Source organism: Pogoniulus pusillus, chromosome 28, assembly GCF_015220805.1.
Source record: "Pogoniulus pusillus isolate bPogPus1 chromosome 28, bPogPus1.pri, whole genome shotgun sequence".
NCBI lineage: Eukaryota > Metazoa > Chordata > Aves > Piciformes > Lybiidae > Pogoniulus > Pogoniulus pusillus.
The window spans coordinates 15,963,824-15,986,580 of NC_087291.1; the positions used below are offsets into that span (position 1 = coordinate 15,963,824).

At 42.4% G+C, this 22,757-nt stretch overlaps 1 protein-coding gene across 6 annotated transcripts in view; it reads right to left on the reverse strand.

Moving 5' to 3' along the window:
• Positions 1-22,757, reverse strand: part of UMAD1 (UBAP1-MVB12-associated (UMA) domain containing 1) — a 74,757-nt gene that overhangs the window by 50,137 nt on the left and 1,863 nt on the right. For 4 of the 6 annotated variants that reach the window (XM_064167201.1, XM_064167205.1, XM_064167204.1 and 1 more), the window contains exon 2: positions 15,772-15,889. In XM_064167201.1, coding sequence (XP_064023271.1) covers positions 15,772-15,853 — 82 coding nt within the window. In that variant the 5' untranslated portion in view covers positions 15,854-15,889. Of the gene's footprint in view, positions 1-15,771; positions 15,890-18,312; positions 18,474-21,932; positions 21,954-22,757 lie in introns of those variants that run through there. The other 2 variants (XM_064167207.1, XM_064167203.1) reach the window with 2 other exon arrangements.

Below are 22,757 nucleotides of genomic sequence, written 5' to 3' on the forward strand. Positions count from 1 at the left end.
GAATGGAGCCCCCAGGAGAGGCACTTTTGACAAAGCATGGAGAGCCAGGATGAAGGCAATGGCTTCAAACTGAAAGCAGCTCAACTGAGATGAGACATGAGGAAGCAACTCTTCCCCAAGAGGGTGGTGAAGCACTGGAACAGGTTGCCCAGACAAGCTGTGGAAGCTCCAAGCTTGGAAGTGTTCAAAGGCAGGTTGGATGAGAGCCTGAGCAAGCTGGTCTAGGAGGAGATGTCCCTGCCAATGCAAAGGGCTTGGAACAAGGTGATCTTTCAGCTCCCCTCCAACCCAAAGAGGCATTCCATCACTCTATGATTTGACTCACAAAATGTCTGATTTCCATACTCCAGACCTAGCAAGAGGCAGGCAAGCCACACTAGTTTAGCAGATGGTGACACACTTATAAAGCACAACTCCACTATTTAAAATTGCAACTTTTTGATCTGTAAATTAAGGTAGCATCCCTGTTTAGGTAGGAAAACTGCAGACCAATCCCTACCTAATTACATTCTGCTACAAGAATTAAAAACCACTGAAATCTGTATGTTTTTCTTAATGCAGCAACACAGCAGCCAACCCCCAAAGCAACTTTCCATGCTTTTAGCAGAATATATTGCATTCTTGCTTTCATCACTGCTACCTACAGTAATTAAGTTCTTTATCTCCCTAACAACCAAAACATGTCCAAGAGTTCTGGATGAGATGAGCTCTATTTTATTGCTATTTTTAGCTCAAGTCCAGGCACTGCCCTGTGTTGTAGCTCTGAATTTTCAGAACAGAAAACCACTTGGATTATTACATCATACAGGTTCTGTAAAGAGTCACTAAGGCATGTGACAAAAACAAAGGTGGAAAGGAAATTAAAGTGTTTTCTAGCACTATTTATATTGCTTTTTTCCCCCCAAGCCCAGGCACTGCCCTGTGTTGTAGCTTTGAATCTTCAGAACACAAATCCAAAACTCTATTTGGATTATTACATCATACAAGTTCTGTAAAGAATCACCAAGGCACGTGACAAAAATAAAGGTGGAAAGGAAATGAAAGTGTTTTCTAGAACTATTTATACTGCTATTTTTTTTCCTCAAGCCCAGGCACTACCCTGTGTTGTAGCTCTGAATTTTCAGAACAGAAAACCACTTGGATTATTACATCATACAGGTTCTGTAAAGAGTCACTAAGGCATGTGACAAAAATAAAGGTGGAAAGGAAATGAAAGTGTTTTCTAGAACTATTTATATTGCTTTTTTTCTTCAAGCCCAGGCACTGCCCTGTGTTGTAGCTCTGAATTTTCAGAACAGAAAACCACTTGGATTATTACATCATACAGGTTCTGTGAAGAGTCACTAAGGCATGTGACAAAAACAAAGGTGGAAAGGAAATGAAAGTGTTTTCTAGAACTATTTATAGCAATCCAGTCATGCTGAACTGATTGTATTTCTTCCTATATTGAAAATGCACAGACAGCTGCATGCAAAAGAGATGTCATCAGCTTTCAACTTACATCCAATGGAATAAGTAACAGGTAAACAGACTCCTCAGGCGACTTAAACTGCTTTCAGTTTGCAGAGGGAGAGAAAACTTCACTCTGGCCAAATCCTGAAACCAGTATTTTGCTCAGATAATCCTTTATCTCTGTGGAATTCAAACACCTAAAGATTAGGTTCATTTCCTTAAGCATTAGAATTTTCACACTGGTACAGTGTTGATGTTAATAAAACCATTCAGACACAGGTAAGTTGTGGGCAATATGAAGTTGAGGTTTATGGGGATTTTTTTCAATTGAAAGAAGCTGTAAAGCATAATTACAACCTAAAGTTTTCCCCAAGTGTCTGGAAACTGGCCAAGAGCTATTGGTTTCTGTAAGGTTTAAGTCTTACAAACAACAGAAGCTGAGTTCTGAGCTGGAATAGTTAATATTTTGTGTTGTGTCTTTGGGAAGTTCTGCTTTTTTCTTTCTGTCTATCTCTCCATTTTCAAATTCATTAGCTTTGGGGTCAAAAGGGCACTCTAATTTACATGGACAAAAGAACCTACTAGACAGGCCACCTGAAATCAGTTAGTCCAAAGGTAAATTAAAGACATATTTGTTCCCTCTCATGTTCTAAGGCATTAACAGAGGATTAAGCTGCAGTAGTTGCATCATAGAGATGCTTAACATCCTGAAACTCACCTTTGTCTAAAGGGCATGATCATGGAAGACACCAACACACCTGACTATCACTCCCACTGCAAAACAAGGCCAGCACACAAGCAGGAACTGCTGTTAGGAGGCTGGACCAGATAAGCAGTATTTTTTAAGCCCTTTGCTACTCTGCCTACTTCCTATAAGGATGTCCCTAGAAGATCTCACAGCAAAAAAAGCCAAGAACTGTGGAGCTCTGCTTGACTTAGTTCACTTCATATTTAGCTTTGAATATCAAATGTATCTCCAGTGCACACTCTCATTTTAAGTGAGGATATTCCTTCAATTCACTGCTCACAAAATAATTCATTGGCAATAGAAAAGCACAACACAAGGCTGGCTAGGAGCACGTTGTTCAGAAGCAGGTGGCACACATGAGGTAAAGTTCTAGCAGTGTTCCATAAGGAATAATTCCATAGCCTAGTATTTATCACAGTATCACCAAGGTTGGAAGAGACCTCATAGATCATCAAGTCCAACCCTTTACCACAGAGCTCAAGGCTAGACCATGGCACCAAGTGCCACATCCAATCCTGCCTTGAACAGCTCCAGGGACAGCGACTCCACCACCTCCTTGGGCAGCCCATTCCAGTGTCCAATGACTCTCTCAGTGAAGAACTTTCTCCTCACCTCCAGCCTAAATTTCCCCTGGAAAAATTTCCTCTGCACTCTGTAAGTCAGAGGAAAAAAAGCCCTTCCACAGTAGAATCATAGAACCAACTAAACCATTCCTCCAATCAAAACACCCCCCCAAACTCCCCAAAGAATCATAGAATGGTTTAGGTTGGAAGGGACCTCAAAGCTCATTCAGTTCCAGCCCCCCACCATAGGCTGGGACACCTCCCACTAGAACAGGTTGCTCAAGGCCTCATCCAACCTGACCTTGAACACCTCCAGGGAGAGAGCAAGTAGTAAAACAGGAACAGGACTTAAGGAGGAGGAAAAGGTAATCAGAAACCCAGTTTACAATAAACCAAATACAACAAAGCCTTCCTGACCCACAGTGCTGTCTATTCAAACTGTATTTATTTGACTATCTGCAAAGTTTACATTAAGATGTAAAACATCCAAATACTTCCACCATGACTACAGCAGGAATGATATTCACTGGCAAGAGAGCTTCAGTTCTACCAAAAAAACCCAAACCAACAACTTGACAGAAACTGTACAGAAAATAGGAAGGCCACAGATATAACCCCCAAAAAAACACATCTCTAAAGCTTCAAACTACTCCTGAGCTTCCTCACCTTATCTCCTAGAAAGGATCAGTGCTGGACCCAATCCTGGTCAATATCTTTATTGATGATCTGGACCAGGGGATTGAGTCCTGCATCAGAAATTTGGCTGATGATACCAAGCTAGGAGCAGGTGTGGATCTGTTAGAGGATGGGAGAATCCTGCAGAGGGACCTGGCCAGGCTGGATGGGTGGGCAGAGGCCAATGGGATGAGATCCAACAAGGCTAAGTGCAGGGTTCTACACTTTGGCCACAACAACCCCAAGCAGCACTACAGGCTGGGGACAGAGGGGCTGAGAGCAGCCAGGAAGAAAGTGACCTGGGGGTACTGGTAGACAGTAGCTGAAGATGAGGCATCAGTGTGGCCAGTGGCAGCAGAGTCAATGGCATCCTAGAGCAAATGGCTCAGGAGCAGTGTGGGCAGCAGGACAAGGGAGGTTATTCTGCCCCTGTGCTCAGCACTGCTCAGACCACCCCTGGACTGCTGTGTCCAGTTCTGGGCTCCTCCATTGCAGAGAGATGTTGCAGTACTGGAAGGTGTCCACAGGAGGGCGACAAAGCTGTGAGGGGCCTGGAACACAAACCCAATGAGGAGAGGCTGAGGGAGCTGGGGGGGTGCAGCCTGCAGCAGAGGAGGCTCAGGGCAGAGCTCATTGCTGTCTGCAGCTGCCTGCAGGGAGGCTGTAGCCCGGTGGGGTTGGGCTCTGCTGCCAGGCAGGCAGCAACAGAACAAGGGGACACAGCCTCAAGCAGTGCCAGGAGGGGAGGTCTAGGCTGGATGTTAGGAGGAAGTTGTTGGCAGAGAGAGTGATTGGCATTGGAATGGGCTGCCCAGGGAGGTGGTGGAGTTGCCATGCCTGAAGGCGTTCAAAAGAAGACTGGATGAGGCACTTAGTGCCATGGTCTGGTTGATTAGACAGGGCTGGGTGCTAGGTGGGACTGGATGAGTTTGGAGATCTCTTCCATCCTGGTTGAGTCTATGATTCTATGAAAGAGTCCATCATGAAGTCCATCACTTCAGGGTGTACAGCAACATGTACAGATAAGATGCTTCCATTCCAGAAGGAAAATTATTTTGTATTAGTGCCCCACTAGAATTTGGGGACTGTAAGAAGACAGAAAGCTCTTCCTTTTGATCTCTTTTTGTCCACCATGTGTGCAAGTCAGGAGTATTCTGTCTTTTGTTATTTACCTCTTACACCAGGAAAATCTAAAAGCAGAGAGGACTTTAACAACAAGCAAGAGTAAATGCACTTCAGTGTATTTTGTCCCTGCTTGTTTAGCATTTCAGTGTGTTTCTAAAGCAGTGATGGTCACATTTCTTACCCCCATTATCTGCACATTGTACTCCACATATTGGTTTCAGGTACATCATTCAACTTACAATTTAGAATATGAATTCCCAGATAGAAGCTGCTGTTGTGGAGGATGGCAAGAAGAACAAGAAGCATGTTACATTATGTTCTGACCTTCAGATGGAGGCAGTTTATTTAGCATTTATCTACTTAGTTACCTTAGAGAATACACTCAACATCCTAGCCTCTTAAAAATCCATCTGCTTTTCTCATTTCGACACCAGCTCTGTTTCCCTGAGTGTTTTAAGAGTAGCAAGAAGCATCCCAGTCTTCTTAGACAAAGCAAAACTAAAAGTCAAACAATAACTTCCCAGCATATCAGCTGCCACTTTCTGTTTGCAGCACATCAGCATGGCACACAGCATCATAGAGTCACAGAATCAGGCAGGGCTGGAAGGCACCACAAGGATCACCCAGATCCAACCCCTCTGCCATGCCCAGGAACACCCTACCCTAGAGCAGGCTGCTCACAGCCTCAGCCAGCCTGGCCTTAAACACCTCCAGCCATGGGGCCTCAACCACCTCCCTTGGCAACCCATTCCAGCCTCTCACCATTCTCATGCTGACACTTCCACTCTGACTCTCCTCACCTTCAGCTTTGCTCCATTCCTCCCAGTTCTGGCACTCCCTGAGAGCCTAACAGGTTCCTCCTCAGCTTTTTTGGAGCCCCCTTCAGATACTGGAAGGCCACAAAAAGGTCACCTGGGAGCCTCCTCTTCTCCAGCCTGCACAGCCCCAACTCTTTGAGTCTGTCCTCATAGCAGAGCTGCTGCAGCCCTCTGAGCATCCTCGTGGCCCTTCTCTGGACACTCTCCAGCATCTCCACATCCCTCTTGTCATAGGAGCTCCAGAACTGGATGCAGTAGTGCAGGTGGGGTCTCAGCAGAGCAGAGGGGGAGAATCACCTCCCTGGCCCTGCTGGCCACACTTCTCCTACTGCAGCCCAGGCTCTGGTTGCTCTCTGGGCTGCAAGTGCACACTGCTGGCTCATGTTGAGTTTCTCGTCCAGCAGCATCCCCAGTCCCTCTCCTCAGGGCTGCTCTCCAGCCACTTACTGCCCAGCCTGTAGTTGTGCTTGGGATTGCCTATACCCGGATGCAGCACCTTGCACTTGGTCCTGCAAGATAGAAGTAACAGAAGAATAACAGCAGTACTAAAGCTCCCAAGAGTGTGTTCATTTGCACCCTGCATTAAGCCTGATCTCCAGACTCAAGATCAAAAGTGCCTAGACATGTTCTCACCAGAAATGTCTTAACTCCATAATTCATTCTCTGCACAAGAAGTTCATTGACTTTAGCTACAGAACGTAAGCAAACAGATGGCTTATGCTGCCAGGAATGTGCTGAAGACTTCAGGAAATATAAATCCAGAGGATTCAGAAATTTCACTGGGCCCAAGAGAGAGGGCAGGAAAAAGAAAGAGAGAAGGGAAGTAGCAGACAAAAATCGCCTACATGTATCACACCTTCTAAACTAGGAAGACAAAAGAGCAACATAGACATCCTTAGCTTTACATCTGATTCATCAAACAGAGGTAAGAAAATAAACCTAGGGCAGAGAGTTTAGAGAAGAGTAGCTAAAGGTGTGTGTGTGATGTGCAACAGAAAGATACCTGCTGACACCAGGCAGGTATGAGCCTGTATTGCTTAATCAGTACAAGGCAGCACAAGAAATTGGGGTGGGAGGTGTTAAGGAAAAATGAAAATGGAATAAAAATGCTTTTCCCTTCTGGTTTAGAACAAAAGACTGTAAAAAAAAAAAGCCCCAAACACTCGAGATAAACTAGCTCAGGAGCATAAGGATAAAGAGTGGACCAAGACTACTGCATTACAGAATCAGAGAATTGTTTCAGCTGGAAAAAAAGGTATCAAAGATCACTGAGTCCAACCATTATGAAGCTCAACCAAGTCTGGTGCCAAACCATGGCCCTCAGCACCACATCTATGGCCCTAATCAACTTTAAGTCAACTTGTACAGCAGCACTGTGTGCTTTGGGCTTTAAAAAAGGCAACTAAAATCTCTAGCACGTTTTCTAATCTGAATAACTTCTTATGACCACACCTGGAATCAGAATGTGCTGGTTATTGGCTTTTACTGTTATTTTTCAGAGGAGAAGATGCCATTCTTTTACCAGCTGGCACTGTCAGCCCCTGCCCCCCAGGAGGGCTGGGGGCACAAACAAAATGCACCCTCTTCCACTCAACAGCTGCTCCAGCAACACACCTCCCAGCAACGAAGTAGAGCTTTTTTTTCATCAACTTTCAAGGGATAATGAATGCTTTTGTGGCTGTGACAAGTTGTAGAGCACCCAAAAGTATGATCCTCAATTGTTTTTCCTTCCCAGCTCTTCCCCCTTCTTCCTTTTAACACTTCCTTAATACTCCTTAAAAGGCAATTTAGTGTAAGAGCCAAAACTTGCAGGTATAGAATTTGTCTGCTCTTTAATGCTACTTAAAATGAAAAGCAGACCATAAGAAACCACCATTCGTTGTCTGCCCACAGTGAGGGCAGTTCTCCACAACCAGGATCAGAAGGGGAATGCTGCCTGGAAAAGCACCCTTGAAACAATCACCTAAAAAAAGCAGCTGTCTCAGAAGCCACAGAATGCATTCAGGATCTAAATTCATTAGCTGTCGCTTCTGCGCATAAACACAAGCGTCCAGGACCTGATTGGGAAGCAGCTTTAACTCCTGCCTGTCCCACAGCATGTTCCAGGCATAGTAGGCACCTTTTCCCTGGAAATTAAAACGGGGCAAACAGGAGCTGCTGCTGCTTTTCCCCCTCACCCTCTGACTGGCTTACTCAAGAAGCAATGGACCTGAGATCTGGTCCCCCGCAGCCTGAAGGTATTCAAGCTCCTGCCTCCCACAGGGAGCCCTCTAGGTCAGCTACACTTAATTTGCTTGGGGCACCTTTCTCCCCTTCCTTTTGAACTAAACCAGGTTCATCCGAAAAAGGAAAGGTTGCCTGGGACAGAGGAGTGAAACAAATCAGAAAGAGTCAACCTTAATGCCCAAGAGCTGGGAGTAAACTCTTGTCTCTTCACACTGTCTTTTGGAGGTTTGTGGTTTGGGTTTTTTTTTAACCTTTGGTTATTTCAATTTAAGGAAAAAAGAAAGCACAACCCCACAACACAGATGGGCTAGGGAGTAGAGACCAACATTCCAGTCTCCTTACTCCCAGGTCACTGAAGTCCAGTGATTAATGCACTATCAGAGAAGCTCTTACAGCTTGCACTATTGAAGTAGAACCACCATGCAGCCAATAAAAACAGTGGAGGTCCTCCCAGCTGGACTGGTTTAGAGTTCAGTGCTGGAAGATGTGCATCTAAATGTGCAAAGCCCACGTGGAACTAGATTTGAGGTCTTTTGCTTGTCTGATGAATGCTTGAAGAAGAACAAGTACATGCCAAACTTCAAGAAGAACCTGCACTAACTTCAGCTTTTGGTTTTGAATCAAGCAGACAGAGGTGCTTGATGTACATAGAATCATAGAATCAACCAGGTTGGAAGAGACCTCCAAGATCATCCAGTCCAACCTATCCCCCAGCCCTATCCAGTCAACTAGACCACGTCACTAAGTGCCTCATCCAGTCTCTTCTTGAAGACCTCCAGGGACAGCACCTCCACCACCTCCCTGGGCAGCCCATTCCAATGGCAAATCACTCTCTCTGTGAAGAACTTCCTCCTAACATCCAGCCTACCTTGATTCAGACACTTCAGCCCAGAGCATATCACGAGGAGAAGCCTCCTGCCTGTCTCCAAGCTTTTACCAGCAGTGCTTTCCTAAAATGACCATTTGGTAACCCAAATTTCAGAGGTGTTTAATTCTACTTCTCTTAAAACTCAATGCACGAGTTGGAAACCACTCCTAGGGCTTTCCTGGATCTCACCTCTGGTTCACTCAGTGGTAAAGTAGGAGTAAATTTTCCTAAGAGCTGCTATGTCCAACTGAAGTTTATATTCATCTGGAATCAGTATACTAAATTTTGTTTACATCTAAGGAAAGCTCTTTGTGCATCTCTTTGTAACAGTGTTGACATAACTTGTGGGTTAGTAAAACAGTTCTAGCAAAATAAAAACTCCCCCTCCCCCCAGTTATCTCTCCTAATAAAGGATGCATTGGTATGTGTGTTTAATATCCATGTTTTAAAGATAATACTGGCTGCTTTCATCTATAACAGCTTTGCTAATGCTTTTGTAAAACAAATATCCCCTAGTCATAGCCTTCCCCTCCTGCAGGACCTAAGAATGAAATCATTCAGGAGAAATTACATAGACAAATTCCCATTGAAAAAGAAATAAAATGGCAAACAAATAGCCATAAAGTCCCAGCCTCTCCCTCTCTACAAAGTGAAGTTTCATGCAAACTGAAAGAAGGCCAAAAATTCATCTTGTGGGGTTTAAGTTGTTCCTCTGCCTTATTCACCCTGGAATAGGAAAGCTAGGATCTTAAACTCCTGACCAACTGCAGAATATTGCTGGAGTAGACAGATCTCAGTGGAAAGAGATATAAGAATGATATGGTCTGAAAGCAAAAATAACTTTCCTTAGTTCTAGGAGAGGTCTGGGACTTTGGATCATTTTAAGAAGAGTATATTGTACATACTCAATGGCAGTCACATGCTCCAAGACCTTGATGGGATAGGCCTGGGTGCTAGGTTGGACTGGATGAGCTTGGAGGTCTCTTCCAACCTGCCTGATTCTATGATTGTGACTCTGCTGAATACAGTGCTCAGGACTGTCACTATGAGTCAAGCCTGTAAAACGAAGGAGCCAGGATGGAATTAAGCTGAAGGTAATTAAAAGAGGGGGAAAAAAACTCCAACAAAACCAAACACAATCTCCAAAACAAATGCATCTCACTGCTCACAACTTAAAGCCACCAATCATGAAAGCTGTCTCTACAGTATGCCCTTGAATTCTTGTAGATGAAATACAAAATCCACATTCACCTAATCCATATTCCCCTGACTTCACCCAGACACCCTGACAAAAACAAGGAGGGAGATGAAGAGACTGTAAACCTCTGCTGAGTGCATTTGAAGTCTCACATTTATCTCAGCTGCTGGGAAGGGAAAAGACAGAGGATAGCTCACACTGTATCAATATTCCTGAGTTAAGCTCATTTATGCTTTCCAATGATTTTCTGTCCGTTATAATTCTTGTCCCATATAAAGTTCAGGTTGCAAATAAGCATTTCTAGAAGAAACAATATCCAGACTTGAGAATGTGATGACATCCTGTGATGCTCATGCTTAACTGCAGTACCAGCAAAGTGTGTGCTAGAGACAAACTGCACAAACAACACAAGCCACTATTTCCAGAGGGTCACTGCATTCCTTTTTGTTTTGCACTGTGGCATAGAAGGACATCCCCATCACAGTGGAAACAGCACTAGAATGATTTGACAAAAGAAATAGCACAAGAATAATTTAACACAAGGTGTAAAAAGCAGTGAAGTGACTATGGTCACAAAGAAATGATTACTGTCTAATTTCCCCAGCAAGCTGTGGTCAATGCTGTAAGCAAAAGCTTAGTTTTGACTGAAGAAAGAGAGACTCATCTCAGAACTGACTCCACACAGCCCTTATTTGTGGGAGAAAAGCAGCAGGAAAAAGCTGAAGTTCATTTAGCTGTGTGAGCAGAGATCAGAAAGCACATTACACTTTTGGCAGCCACTAAAGATGTGTTATGGCAGAAGTAGATGAGATAGCACCCAAGTGCAAAACAACTGACTGGATTAATCACCTACATCCTTTAATTTCTTTGGTCCTTACTGAAAGGTACTTAATCTAGTAGATCAAGAAAGAGCAGCTAAAGCTGAAACACCTTCATGCACAAGGTGACAAGTCATCTTTCACTGTATAAAGAAAAGCCTTTAATATATATAGAGAGATATATGTTACTGTATCCTATTGAGGCCTATGACATGACTGATCTGAAACACCACATAACCTTCTGGAGTTCCTTGCTACTAATTAAAAATAAACAAGAATGCATCTTTGGCAAAGTCATTTTTCTTCTTCCACTGAAAAGATGTAGGAAAAAAAACATTTATTTGTCAGAGAGAGGGAGGTGTGTGTGTAAAAATCAGCTCCCTGTAACGTTTCCTTCACAGAAAAATCAACACTGATTAACATCCGTGGAAGTCTGAATGGCTGCAGCCAGACAGGCAGTGATTGCATGGGCTAACGACCAGGACTCTCTTTGCCCTAACCATGCTGTAAATTGCTGTAAGAGGGACTTCAACCTGAATTTATCACTTGCCAGAGTAAGCAACCCGCACTCCTGCAACACATTTTTGACCTCCTCTTTTTCCAGCTAGCCCTAGGTGCAAGTTCACCTTAGGTGGGAAAAATCAGACTATTATTGTACCTCGACTATTTTCTTTGCATTACAAAGCAAAGAGCCTTTTAATTCTAAATGGCATTTAATGACCAGCATGTATTCTGGGAAACAACATTTACAACCAGCACCTGAAAAGCCCTGCTTTTATACTCCATTTTGCTATTTTTACTCTGTTTCACACTAAGCAATCAGTATTCTTCTTTCTTGTATTCTTCTTTCTTATATTCCAACTGTAAATTGCTTTCAGACTGCTACAGAACAACAGACTAAGGCACTACTAATAAAATTGTCAGAATCCAGGTGTCAAAAGCAAACACCTCACTGTAAGCAAAGGTTAAAGAATACTATGTCAACTGTGTAAACACATCATTGCAGAATACTCATGTCCAAGAAATGCCTTCATCTTTTCTGAGAACACATTTCTAGAGGAGAAAGAAAGGAAAGGGAAAAAAGAGATTTTCTCATTTTCTTACTTCAGTATATTCTATTTCCATCATTATTTGCAAGAGTTAAAATCAGTAGGACCAAAGGGGTCAGCAGTTTAGAGACCTGGACATGTAGAAAGTGATTACATCAAGTCAGAAGGCAGTTAATATGAAAAACAGGAGCACAACTCCAACCAGTATTTTCTTAGAGGGCTGGCAGCAAACTGTCAGATGCATGTGTGACCTCAAAACAACCTTTTGCCAGATGCCTCTTTAACCTCTTACAATTACATCAACTTCTAAAAAGGCTGGGACATTTTACCATTTTCCTTCTTTGGTGATGCAAATTAGGAAGATGTGCTTAAAAGCCAGATTAAAAATGTTTGGTTGTGTGTATTTTTGCCTGTCTTAAAGCCCTAACATAAAGCCCTCTAACACAGCAGTACAGAATTCATCTAACTGCTGTACAAGTTACAAAAGAAGCCTCCCTCCATCCTCTCTTTTCTTTTCCTCCCTTGAGACAGCGTTCAGGTAACTTGTTGAGATAGCTTTGAGAGAAGAGGCCAAGATAAAGGAATCAATAAACAACTTTTAATACTATTTACCACTTTATAGCTGCTTTTATTCTCCCAAAAAGTATTTGACATGTCCTTACACTGCAATCAACAGAAGCCACCACAGTGTTTCATATCATCCATCTGCTAACATTCAAAGAAGAGCCTTCTCTGTACCTTTAAAAATAAGCAAATTCAGAGTGTGGAAGCATCATGAATGTGTTTCAGGGGCTCACATCTTAGAAAGCAAAATGAAAACCAACCAAACCCGAAGTGTTACAAAAAAGAAAAGTAGGTCAGTGCTGAAAACACTAACATCTGATTTGCGGCTGTGAGATAACTGTTTTTAAAGCCTAGAGGTGTGCAAGTAAAAGGAAGGATTGCACAGCCCTTTGTCAACAAAAACATGCTTTGAGGAGGCATGAAAAAGAAAGATTGCCTGTGCTATAGAGAACCCAAGTCAGAAAAAGAAATCCTTTAAGAAATATACCTCCTTGTACAGCAAAACAATGAATTTCAGTTGTTCTGTAACCCAGTTCCTTTAATCTGCATAAGAGATGCTGACTGAGTTCACTCAACCAAATCACTACTGGCTTTCAGAATACAATCAACACATGCTTTTCAACAGTATTAATATAGCATGAAGCTTGTGCTCCTAATTATTCATGTTTCTGCATTCTGGTTTTTTTCCCCCTGCTGTAAAATATGCAAATTTACTTCTTTGTGTTATTTAGGTCCCACATGGGCCTCAACAGATCTGTTTGGAAGGAATTACAAGCCAACATCTAGATACATGCTGTCAACATTTCAAGCTTCATTATTTTTATTAGGTTGGAATGCCATTCTGGATTTGATATTAGGCTTTAAAAAGCTTTTTATAAAGCTGGTGAAAACCTACAGTCTAATAAACCGGTGTGCTGGTAATTACTACTACTCTACTCTGTGTGTGTGTGTGTGTGTGTGTGTTTGTGCATGAAAAGCAAAGAGAAAAGCCCTACACCTCTTGAACACAAGAAAAATCCCCATCTAGTGGTACTACTGAAAAACACAGTTTGTTTTTGTGCAAAATTAGTACCCAAGAGGATTAGTTTGACTTCATTACTGAATGAAGGGTAGCCATTACCTCCTTATGCAACTAAAGAACAGGAACAGGACTGTTTCTTCTGAATTTCTCCTCCTTCCTTTTCAGCCAACTCAACACCCACATGAGTATAAAACCCATAAAGCAGCACCTCAAAACCTGAATCACTTAATAGAGTAACTTCTGGGTTTGCAACACAAGTGTTCACTTACAGGCTGATATGCATAAACTCTTCTTTAAATAAAAATACTAAGAGTCATCCAAATCTCAGTTTGTATGAAATGCTTTTAGCCTGAAATGACACAGTAATAGCTTATAAAGGCTGGAAATGGCTACACAGGCACTTAATGTTATATTAAAAGAAAAGAAGGTAATATAAAGCCATTGATGAAGAAAGGGAAAAGGACACTGAGCCACTGCCTGTTTCCAACTGGCACAAAGCCTTCTGCATTTCTTTAAGGTAATACTATATTTTAAAACACTGCAGCAGCCCAGCCTTCCTTACTAGCACCACTAAAAGGTCTTTAAGTATTAATGACAAAACAGTGTAGAGATTCACAAGAATCTACTACGCATTACTACTGACTCCTAGAAAACAAACAGCAGTAGGAACGCTAAGATATTGCACATCTTTGGATGCTTTCATCTTTGAGGTATGGACACAAAAAGGGAGAAGGAAACCAAACAACTAGGTGAGTTGCAGTAATAAATTTGTACAGGAGAATCTTTCCATTTGGGAGGATTGCTGTATTAAACTTCCTTTTCATAACAGACTCAGTCCTGAAGATTTCAAAATGCACATTCCTCACAGTAGCAAACATTTAAGAAGCCCTTTAACAGCTATGTAGAGATCTCTATTACTAAGATCAGTATGGAAATAACAAATACCTTAGTGCAGTATGCAGTTTATCCAGTTCACAGGATCACAGGATATGAGAGGTTGGAAGGGACCCAAAGAGATCATCGAGTCCAACTTCCCTGCCCGAGCAGGACCATACAATCTAGCACAGAGGAACACATCCAGACAGGCCTTGAATGTCTCCAGGGAAGGAGACCCCACAGTCTCTCCAGTGAGTCTGTGCCAGTGCTCTGGGACCCTTATAGTAAATAACTTCCCCCTTGTGTTGAGCTGGATCCTCTTGTGTTGCAACTTACACCCACTGCTCCTTGTCCTATCACAGGGAGCAGAGTCTGTCCCCCTCCTCCTGCCTAGCCCTCAGGTGTTTACAAACATTGATCAAATCCCCTCTCAGTCTTCTCTTCTGCAGACTGAACAGCCCCAGGTCCCTCAGCCTCTCCTCATCAGGCAGCGCTCCAGTCCCCTACTCATCCTTGTCTTCATTCCACAACAAAAAGTATCTCATAAACTATCTGCATGCAGATAGAGTGTCCCTGCCCATGGCAAAAGGGTTGGAATTAGATTACTGTTAAGGTCCTTTCCAACTCAAGCCATTCCCAGGGCAGAAGGGTTGGAACAAGATGATCTTTAAGGTCCTTTCCAACCTAAGCAATTCTATGATTCTGTGGTACCTAAAATTACTGCAAATCCTTCTCACCACAGCCACAGTCTCTCTGCATCTGTGACAGTCACTCTACTTGGATGAGAATCCCATGCCTGCCCATTTTCATGGGGTACTTACTCTTTAAACTTCGAAAAACCCTGCAGCAAAGCTGCTGAATCTCAGAAACCAACTTTCAGATGACCATGAAACACTTCCTAGGAGACAACAACACACTCCCTACCACCAGAGAGCTGTCCCTGAGGCTGAGAGCAGAGCTCTTCAATTGAGAGCCATGGGTCAGTATGGAAAAATCCATGTTAGTTAATATCTAAAACAAAACAGAAAGCTGTCCTAAGGTCAAGGAAGGAATTTACATATTAGGTTGATCAGCATCAGCAACTGAGCTGCTGTTCCAAGCCATTTACTTCTTTCCAATTTATGACACAGAAAGGTCCCTGAGAGAAAACAAAACAAAGACCAACAACTCTGAAGTCCATGAAACAGACTGGTCTTCAAAACACCAGTTAAATAATTTTGATGTTAGGAAAATCACACATCCTCATCTACAGATTAGTTTTTGAGTAACAAAAAGACTTTGAAAACCCTAAACTCCTTCATTTTCATGAAACTAAGCAATAGTTAGACTGAGGATATTTACATTTGCCATGTGACTAGAAATACACAAGTGCTTCATGGCTCCCAATATAAAAGAAGACTTTGAGGGTAACACTGAAAGGAAGAGAGCTGAAACAACTCCCAGTCCCCTAACAACTGCAGTAAGATATCTCTTCTCACAACTCTAACCACAAAGCTAGAAGCCTCAGCTTTCTTGCTTTGTAAGGAGAAACATTCTTGCTCAGAATATGAGATGAAAACAAGAATGCTCTTGAATGTTCACACCTACATAAATAAAATGTCAGCTATTTAGTCCAGACAATGAAAGCAAGAAAATCCTTAAGGTAAAGTAAGAACTTTGAACCATTTTTATGATGGTTTCTCTTAACTTTTCACTTGCTCTAAGCAGCACTAAAGAATTTTTTGCATTTCTAAAGTGCTAAGAAGCATTTTATACAGAAGCACCACTTACCCACGATAACAAATCCATCTGCTTCTCTCTCTGGCACTGTAATCTTCTTTGACTCTTGGCTTTTTCGGAAGAAGCTGAACATAGTCTCTTTTTTATCCTGCTTCTTCTAAGTTGCTATCTAAAATAAGGATAAAACATGATAAACAATTCAGTTTACCATAAGGACTTCACACCATGCTAAAGCCACAACAAGACATTGCACCTTATTCTTTAGTACTGGATTTGAAACACCAAGCATTTGATGTCAGATCATCTTGTTGATATGGCAGGAGCACTTCAATAGGCCATAAGAGAGTGAAGTATAAAAGCCTATTCTATAAAGGTTATGAATGGAACCATCAAAAAGAACCCCAAGCAAAAAAGAAACTTCCTTCTGCTACTTCAAATTGCTGTTAGATCAACTTTTGCATCAGAGTTAGTTTTGAAGCAGCTAAACCTTGAACCTCCAATACATGAGCCTGTAGAAAATGCAGCTTTGTAGCACAGGAATACTTCAGTGAAGCAAATTTCAACAGAAATGCTCAGTTTTCAGTGCCTGTGCATCAAATGAAAAGATTAAAACACCCACCCCAACAATATTAGCATACTTTGAGATACTTGAGTGTATTTTATTAACAGTTACCACTGATTCCCTTAGAAGAAACTGCAACAAAATCCTATGCTGCCATTTATTCCTAACAATCATTCATTAAAAGGCTCTTCCAAAGCATCTAAGAACTCACCAGTTTACCACAGTTAGAACAAACCAAGGAAACCAGTGGGATAAAATCATCAGCTGCAAAAAACCACTATGCTCAGTATCTATTCTATCTCAAGACTGGCAGATTGCACAGAAGCAAGTCTGAATAGTTTTAAAGGGACAAATTCACAGAATCAACCAGGTTGGAAGAGACCTCCAAGCTCAGCCAGTCCATCCTAGCACCCAGCCCTAGACAATCAACCAGACCATGGTACTAAGTGCCCCAGCCAGGCTTGGCTTCAACACCTCCAGGGACAGCGACTCCACCACCACCCTGGGCAGCCCATTCCAATGCCAATCATTCTCTCTGACAACAACTTCCTAACATCCAGCTTAGGCCTCCCCAGGCACAACTTGCGACTGTGTCCCCTTGTTCTGTTGCTGGTTGCCTGGCAGAAGAGACTAATCCCCACCATATTAAAACCCCCATGAGCATTAAGCCAAAACACAGCCAGCTGGGCCAGCTTTTACAAAACTGAGTCCTGAGAGCCCTGCCATAAACATGCATGCACCATGAAACATTCTTTGAAGCAAGTTCTCTCATTATTCTGACCTTTAAAACTCAAGGAAGTTTCTCTTCTCCCAAGAAAAGCTTTATAAGGCAGTGCCACTCTTGTGAAGTACAGCCAAGAGAGCTATTAAAGCACATCTTCACAAACTCAGTTCTGACTACCAACCTAACACTACCTACTTTCTATTTCTACCTAATGGCACCACTGAATGCAGCAACTGAGTCTCCTCAGCCTCTTCCCACCACTCCATCCCTAGTTCTGGGACAATAAGAAAGGGAAAGAGGCATCACAGCAGCAGTCACCTCCTGAAGGTGCCCTCACTTCCAGCCCTTGAGGGCTGAACTTGGACCCCTGTACACCACCAAACTATGAGCAGCCTATGATTGAAACAGGCTGTGTGCCAAATGCAGAGGATGGTTTAAAGGAAGATCTTCTCAGCTAAAATACCAATATAAACCTGGAAAAATGGAATAATGTAGACTTTGAGGAGCAGAATCCTGATTTGCTTTACAGGCACCAACATTGAAAGGGGAAGGGACACAGCAACAGCAACATCTAATATGTGCCTCCAGCAGAGGAGTCCAAAGAAAAGAGGTGGACAGCCTCAACTTTCAGTGATACCATTTCACACTAAACTTAACAAAGAAGCTTTAGAAGGTGGGAAAGAGAGGAGTCTTATCATGCAGTGTTTAGGTTAAAAAAAAAAAAGAAAGATAAAAATCCTGGATTCATTATTTGCCAGAATTCCTCACTTCCCACCCAAGCACTCACAGTACCATAAGCAAGACTTTTTCTGCCCTAGCCAGGGACCTGTAGCAACTAACTGCATAATCAGCACTGACTATTCACCAGATGTAAGAGCAGAGTGTGAGGCACTTTATAAGCGACTGCAAACCCTTCCCTGCTCCAGATCAGAGAGTCCCACGTGAAGGGTAAGCGCTGGCTTTCAGCAACAGTATATAAATAGAACATGGCAAAGGCAGCAAAGATTCAAACCCTGAGCTGACACCTGAGACTTAAAGACTGAATACCCAGCAGGCTGCCCAGCTACTACTTGCTTATGCTGACAGTGCAATCTCTATCAACCCAAGAAACTACCCTAATGCAGACAATAAAGAGGAGAAAGCATCCAATGCCAGGTATGCAGTAATTAAAATCTAAATGTTAGTTTTCTGCACTTTATTCCCTTTTTTTTGCTTGTTTTTCTACTTTACCATGTGAAATACTGGTATTTCCAGTTCCGTGGAGATTACACAGTAGAAACTCCTAATTATCTCATTTATTCCTTACCTTCCCCCACACCCAGGCTCAACACATGGCGCCAGCAGCATATTCCTTTCTCAGCCCTCAGGGAATAAGTCTTCTCCTGCTACCAATTAGAGTTGTCAGTCCCATAGCTCAAGTGGTAAAAACCTGTGTTGTAATGCTCGAGAGTCAGGTTTCTGCTCCAATGATGTATGAAGGAGAGGCAGTTGTGGAACAGTTTAAAATGCAATTTTACCTTCATCCTAAGTGTGCAACAACAAGAAGCAAAATCAACTTGATGTGTCAAATCTTACGGGTAGCTTTGGTAAAGGCTCAGGTTCCAGTCAGCCACTTCAGGTGCCAGAGCTGCAGCTGCTCCAGTTACATTTTTTCCCTCTTTTGAGAGCTGCACTACTGTACAGTTTCCAGCTCTGTCACATAGTGTTCCAATGCCCTCCTTTCTTGCACAAAGGAAAGCATCTTAATCAGTATATACCCGGCACAGAAGAGTTGTATAGGGAACCATGCATTTAAATCCTGCATAGTTAACACACCTACACTTCACTGCTTAAAGGACAGCAGACATTTCCATTCAGAGCAAATTAACAACCTCCAGCCAAATTAAAGTCACAAGCACTTTCTCACACTAGAGGTTTAATTGACAGAAAGCAGCCTGAGTATCCCTTTTTTTTCTCCTAAACCCCACATTATTCACCTTATTCATCTCCATTAATTCTGATTTTTACTTCGTAGTTTTCAGTTTCTGAAGTAGCATTAACTTAACCTCTACTGCCAGCAGTATTTCTCAAAGAGAAAACAAAACCAAACCACACATCCTTAGTTTGAAGCAAAAAACAAAGGAAAAAGCTAACAGAAGTATCCCCTCAGCAAAGACCTGAAAGTTCTTATGCAGTTAAAATCACTGCTCCAGCAGTAAGAAAGTGACTTTTGCTGTGTTCTGTGACTGGGAATGTTGGGGAGGTGGTAAGGAATCCAATACATTAAGAAGACTAAGGTGCTTAGTAAGGCTGTTTCTTCCTCTGGGTATTCACCACTTAGAAACAGAACTTCTGCTTGCAGATCTCAGGTCTGCATAGCTCATGTGGAGGGAAGGAACTCACCAGCTATTACTTGCAGTATTTCTGTGCTTTTGCTGAACATAACATTAAATTTGGACTAAATAACAAAGAATGGACAAAATAAAAATAGAAGGGGAGCCCAGAAACGAACAGCAGAGCTCTATGGAATGTGGCTCAGGTAAAGGGAAAGCTGCAGCCAGGCAATGCTGGGATATTTGTGATACTTGCTCTCGGAAGAATTTTATCAAGTGTGTTACTTCAAAAGTAAACATAAATCTCTCCAGCAACGGGAAATGCAAGCCCTGAATTTCTTGAGTTACATGTTAAAAACCAGAACAAAGCCCCTGTCCAACAAAGAAAGGCAGAGCTGAATGGAAACACTCGTGCTCTTGAAGATAAGAACACGGCTTAAGCACTTGCAGAATCAGGCTGGAGTTTTACTACTGGTAGATAGGATGAGGTTGCAGTTAGTGAAAGCTGAGAGCAAACAGTTTCCACCTAAATTTTATTTCAAACTGCACTTGAAGTTTGTGGACCTGGATGCATGGTTACACAGACTAGAGGGGGGGGAAAGAAAATAAACCCCAAACCTAGTTGGTTTTTTTTTGTCCAAAAGCTGTCAGCACAAAATCACTGAAAATACACTCTCCATTCAGACACAGCACCAAGGTCCTGCAGGAATTTCTCCTATAGAGCAGAGCATTTTCCCCTTCCAGATGGGATTAATTTTATTTCTATAGGAGACCTGAAATTGAATTCACTGCCTAAAGATAAAAATCTCCCTTGGTAGGGATATGCAATTCCCTTCTCCTCATGTTTCCCCTTCACCAAAAAGCGAACACAATTTTTTCTTTCTCCACTCTCTCGGCAGCTGATGGTTAAGAATAAGGCTTTTGGCTGCGCTTCAGTCATTAGCAAGTAATCAACTGTGAACTACAGCAGTTCTGAGAGGCTGCAGAAAATAGTTTGTCTTTCCTGAGGCTCGGAAAGCAGAGGTAGGATTGGACAGAGAAGTTACAGAGCCACACAAAGGGGCTAATTTATTCCTCCTGCATTTTGTCAGTCTCCTTTGACAAGCAGCATGGGTGAGCTTTAAGCCAAACTAATATGTTAAATTCAATGTAACTTTTCCATATAACGAAGATCCCAGCATATTTAGCTTTTCTTTTCAGCTTTTCCCTGCATGTTTACAAGAGACAGGAGGAGAAAGGCGATTTAATATCAAACTCACCAATGATGCACACTTAGATAGAGAGAGGATGCCTAAGAAGAGTGCAAAGCAGAATTGCAGTGGCACTGCTAGAAATAAAATCAATGATGAAATGAGGTCAGAACAAAAACTAACCATAGGAATAAGCCAGAATAATTTCACATCTAGCCCTTTAAGCCATGAAAGGAGATAAGAGAGCATCAGAGCAATTCTCTGCTCCAGATCAGCAGCTGCTGTGATTCACCAAGGAAGGAGCAATCAGAAAAGGAGCGAGATGTCTACAACCCTGTAATGCCTTGCTTATGGCATAAAAACAGGAGTCCAGAACATGCATGTCAAGAAGATGATATTTCTATGACATCAAAGAGAAGTTTAAAAGCTCTCAATCTAGTGTAAATTACTACACAAAGAAAAACAATAACAAGTACTTCATAGAACGGCTGGAGAGACCTTAAAGACCATCCTAGTTCAAATCCCCCTGTCATGGGCAGGGACACCTTCCACTAGGGCAGGTTTCATTCATCTGGCATGGACATTAGGCATATTTCTTTAGTTTCTTCTTCTTGAAAACAGAAGAGAGGAAAGTAAGTGTCAAGAGAAATACAAATACAATAAATGGAAGTATATAAAACACTACCAAAGATATTTTAACTTGCATGAAAAGTGAGTATTTAAAGTTTGAAGAAAATTCAAGAGAAGCAGAAATACCAAGAACTATGCAACCCAATAACCAAGTGTAAAAACACTCCAAGATGCTGAACTGTGAGAACTCAACCACAAAGCAAGCAGATAATAAATGCAGTGATGATACAGGCAAAGAAAAGTGAAACAAAGCACTCAAAACAGTGTCAGTATTTAATGGTTGGGCATTGTGGCCTTAGAGGTCTTCTCCAACTAAAGCAATTCTATGATTCTGCCATTCAAATCCCTCAAGGTGATAGAGAATGCAAACCAGAAACCTGGGTGTTTACTAGATACAATAGTCAGCTTCAGACTGACTTCTTTGCCTGCAAACAGTTCTTTTCACTACCAACATTCAACAGCTGCTAAGCATGATACAAACAGGGATTTCTAAGAACTTCTACCTGGTTTTCTAACAGCTTCTAACAAATCCTTCTTTCTAACAACTTCTGCCTGGTTTTCTACCCTTCAAATGTGACAAACAGCCCTGTAAAAGCAACTTTGCAGCTGCCTGCTGCATTTCCCTCCTTTACAGTTCTCTCTCCTTTAAAATCTCTGAAGATATGCTAAGGAGATGATTTTATTCTCTTGCAAATAAACTGCTGAAAATATGAAAGGCATAGTGACACAGAGATGACAGCCAGTTGCACTCCACAGAAGATACAACCTCCCAGCACCTTCTGGCAGTAGCTTACCTCTTTGGCAAGCTGGTTCAGCTTGTCAAGCTATCCAACCAACAAAGAACACTCTGTGCTGGTTAGGAAGCTGAACTAACCCATGGATAGTTAGAAGAGGCAGCCAGTACACAGGCGGTGTCAAGATACATAGGCTGTGTCAAGATCAGCTTTTTAAGCCACATCAGAGATAGATTTTCTCCTTTTTACCCTGAAACACAGGTCCTGGAAACAGAAAGGAAATCACAAAACAGCTGAGTTTGCAAGGGTCACCTTGTCCAATCTCCTACTTCAGCAGGGCCCACTGCAGATGGTTGCCCAGGACCAGTACCAGTTCCAGATGGCTTTTGAGTATCCTCAAAGAAGGTGACCCCACAACCTCCCTGGGCAACCTGTACCAATGCTTGGTCAGCCTCACAAAGTGTTTCCTGATGTTCAGAGGGAACCTCCTGCACTTCAGTTTGTGCCCATTGCCACTGGTCCTGTCACTGGACATCACTGGAAGAAGCCTGGTTGTGTCCCCTTCGTTTGCATTAAGAAGATCCCCCTGAGACTTCTACTCTCTAGGCTAAACAGTCCCAGCTCACATAGCCTTTCCTCTAGGTAACATGCACCAGTTCCTTAATCACTGCTGTGGCCTTTTGCTGAACTCTCCCCAGTATGTTCACATCTCTCTTTGGCCTCACCAGTGCTAAGCAGGAGGGAAGGATCACCTCCCTTGACTCACTGGCAACAAACACAGCCCAAGATACCATTATCCACTACTGCTGCAAGAGCAACACAAGAGACAGTCAGGGACTTCTTTAGCCCCACACTGGTAAGTTAGATAATGTTTGGACTCATGAT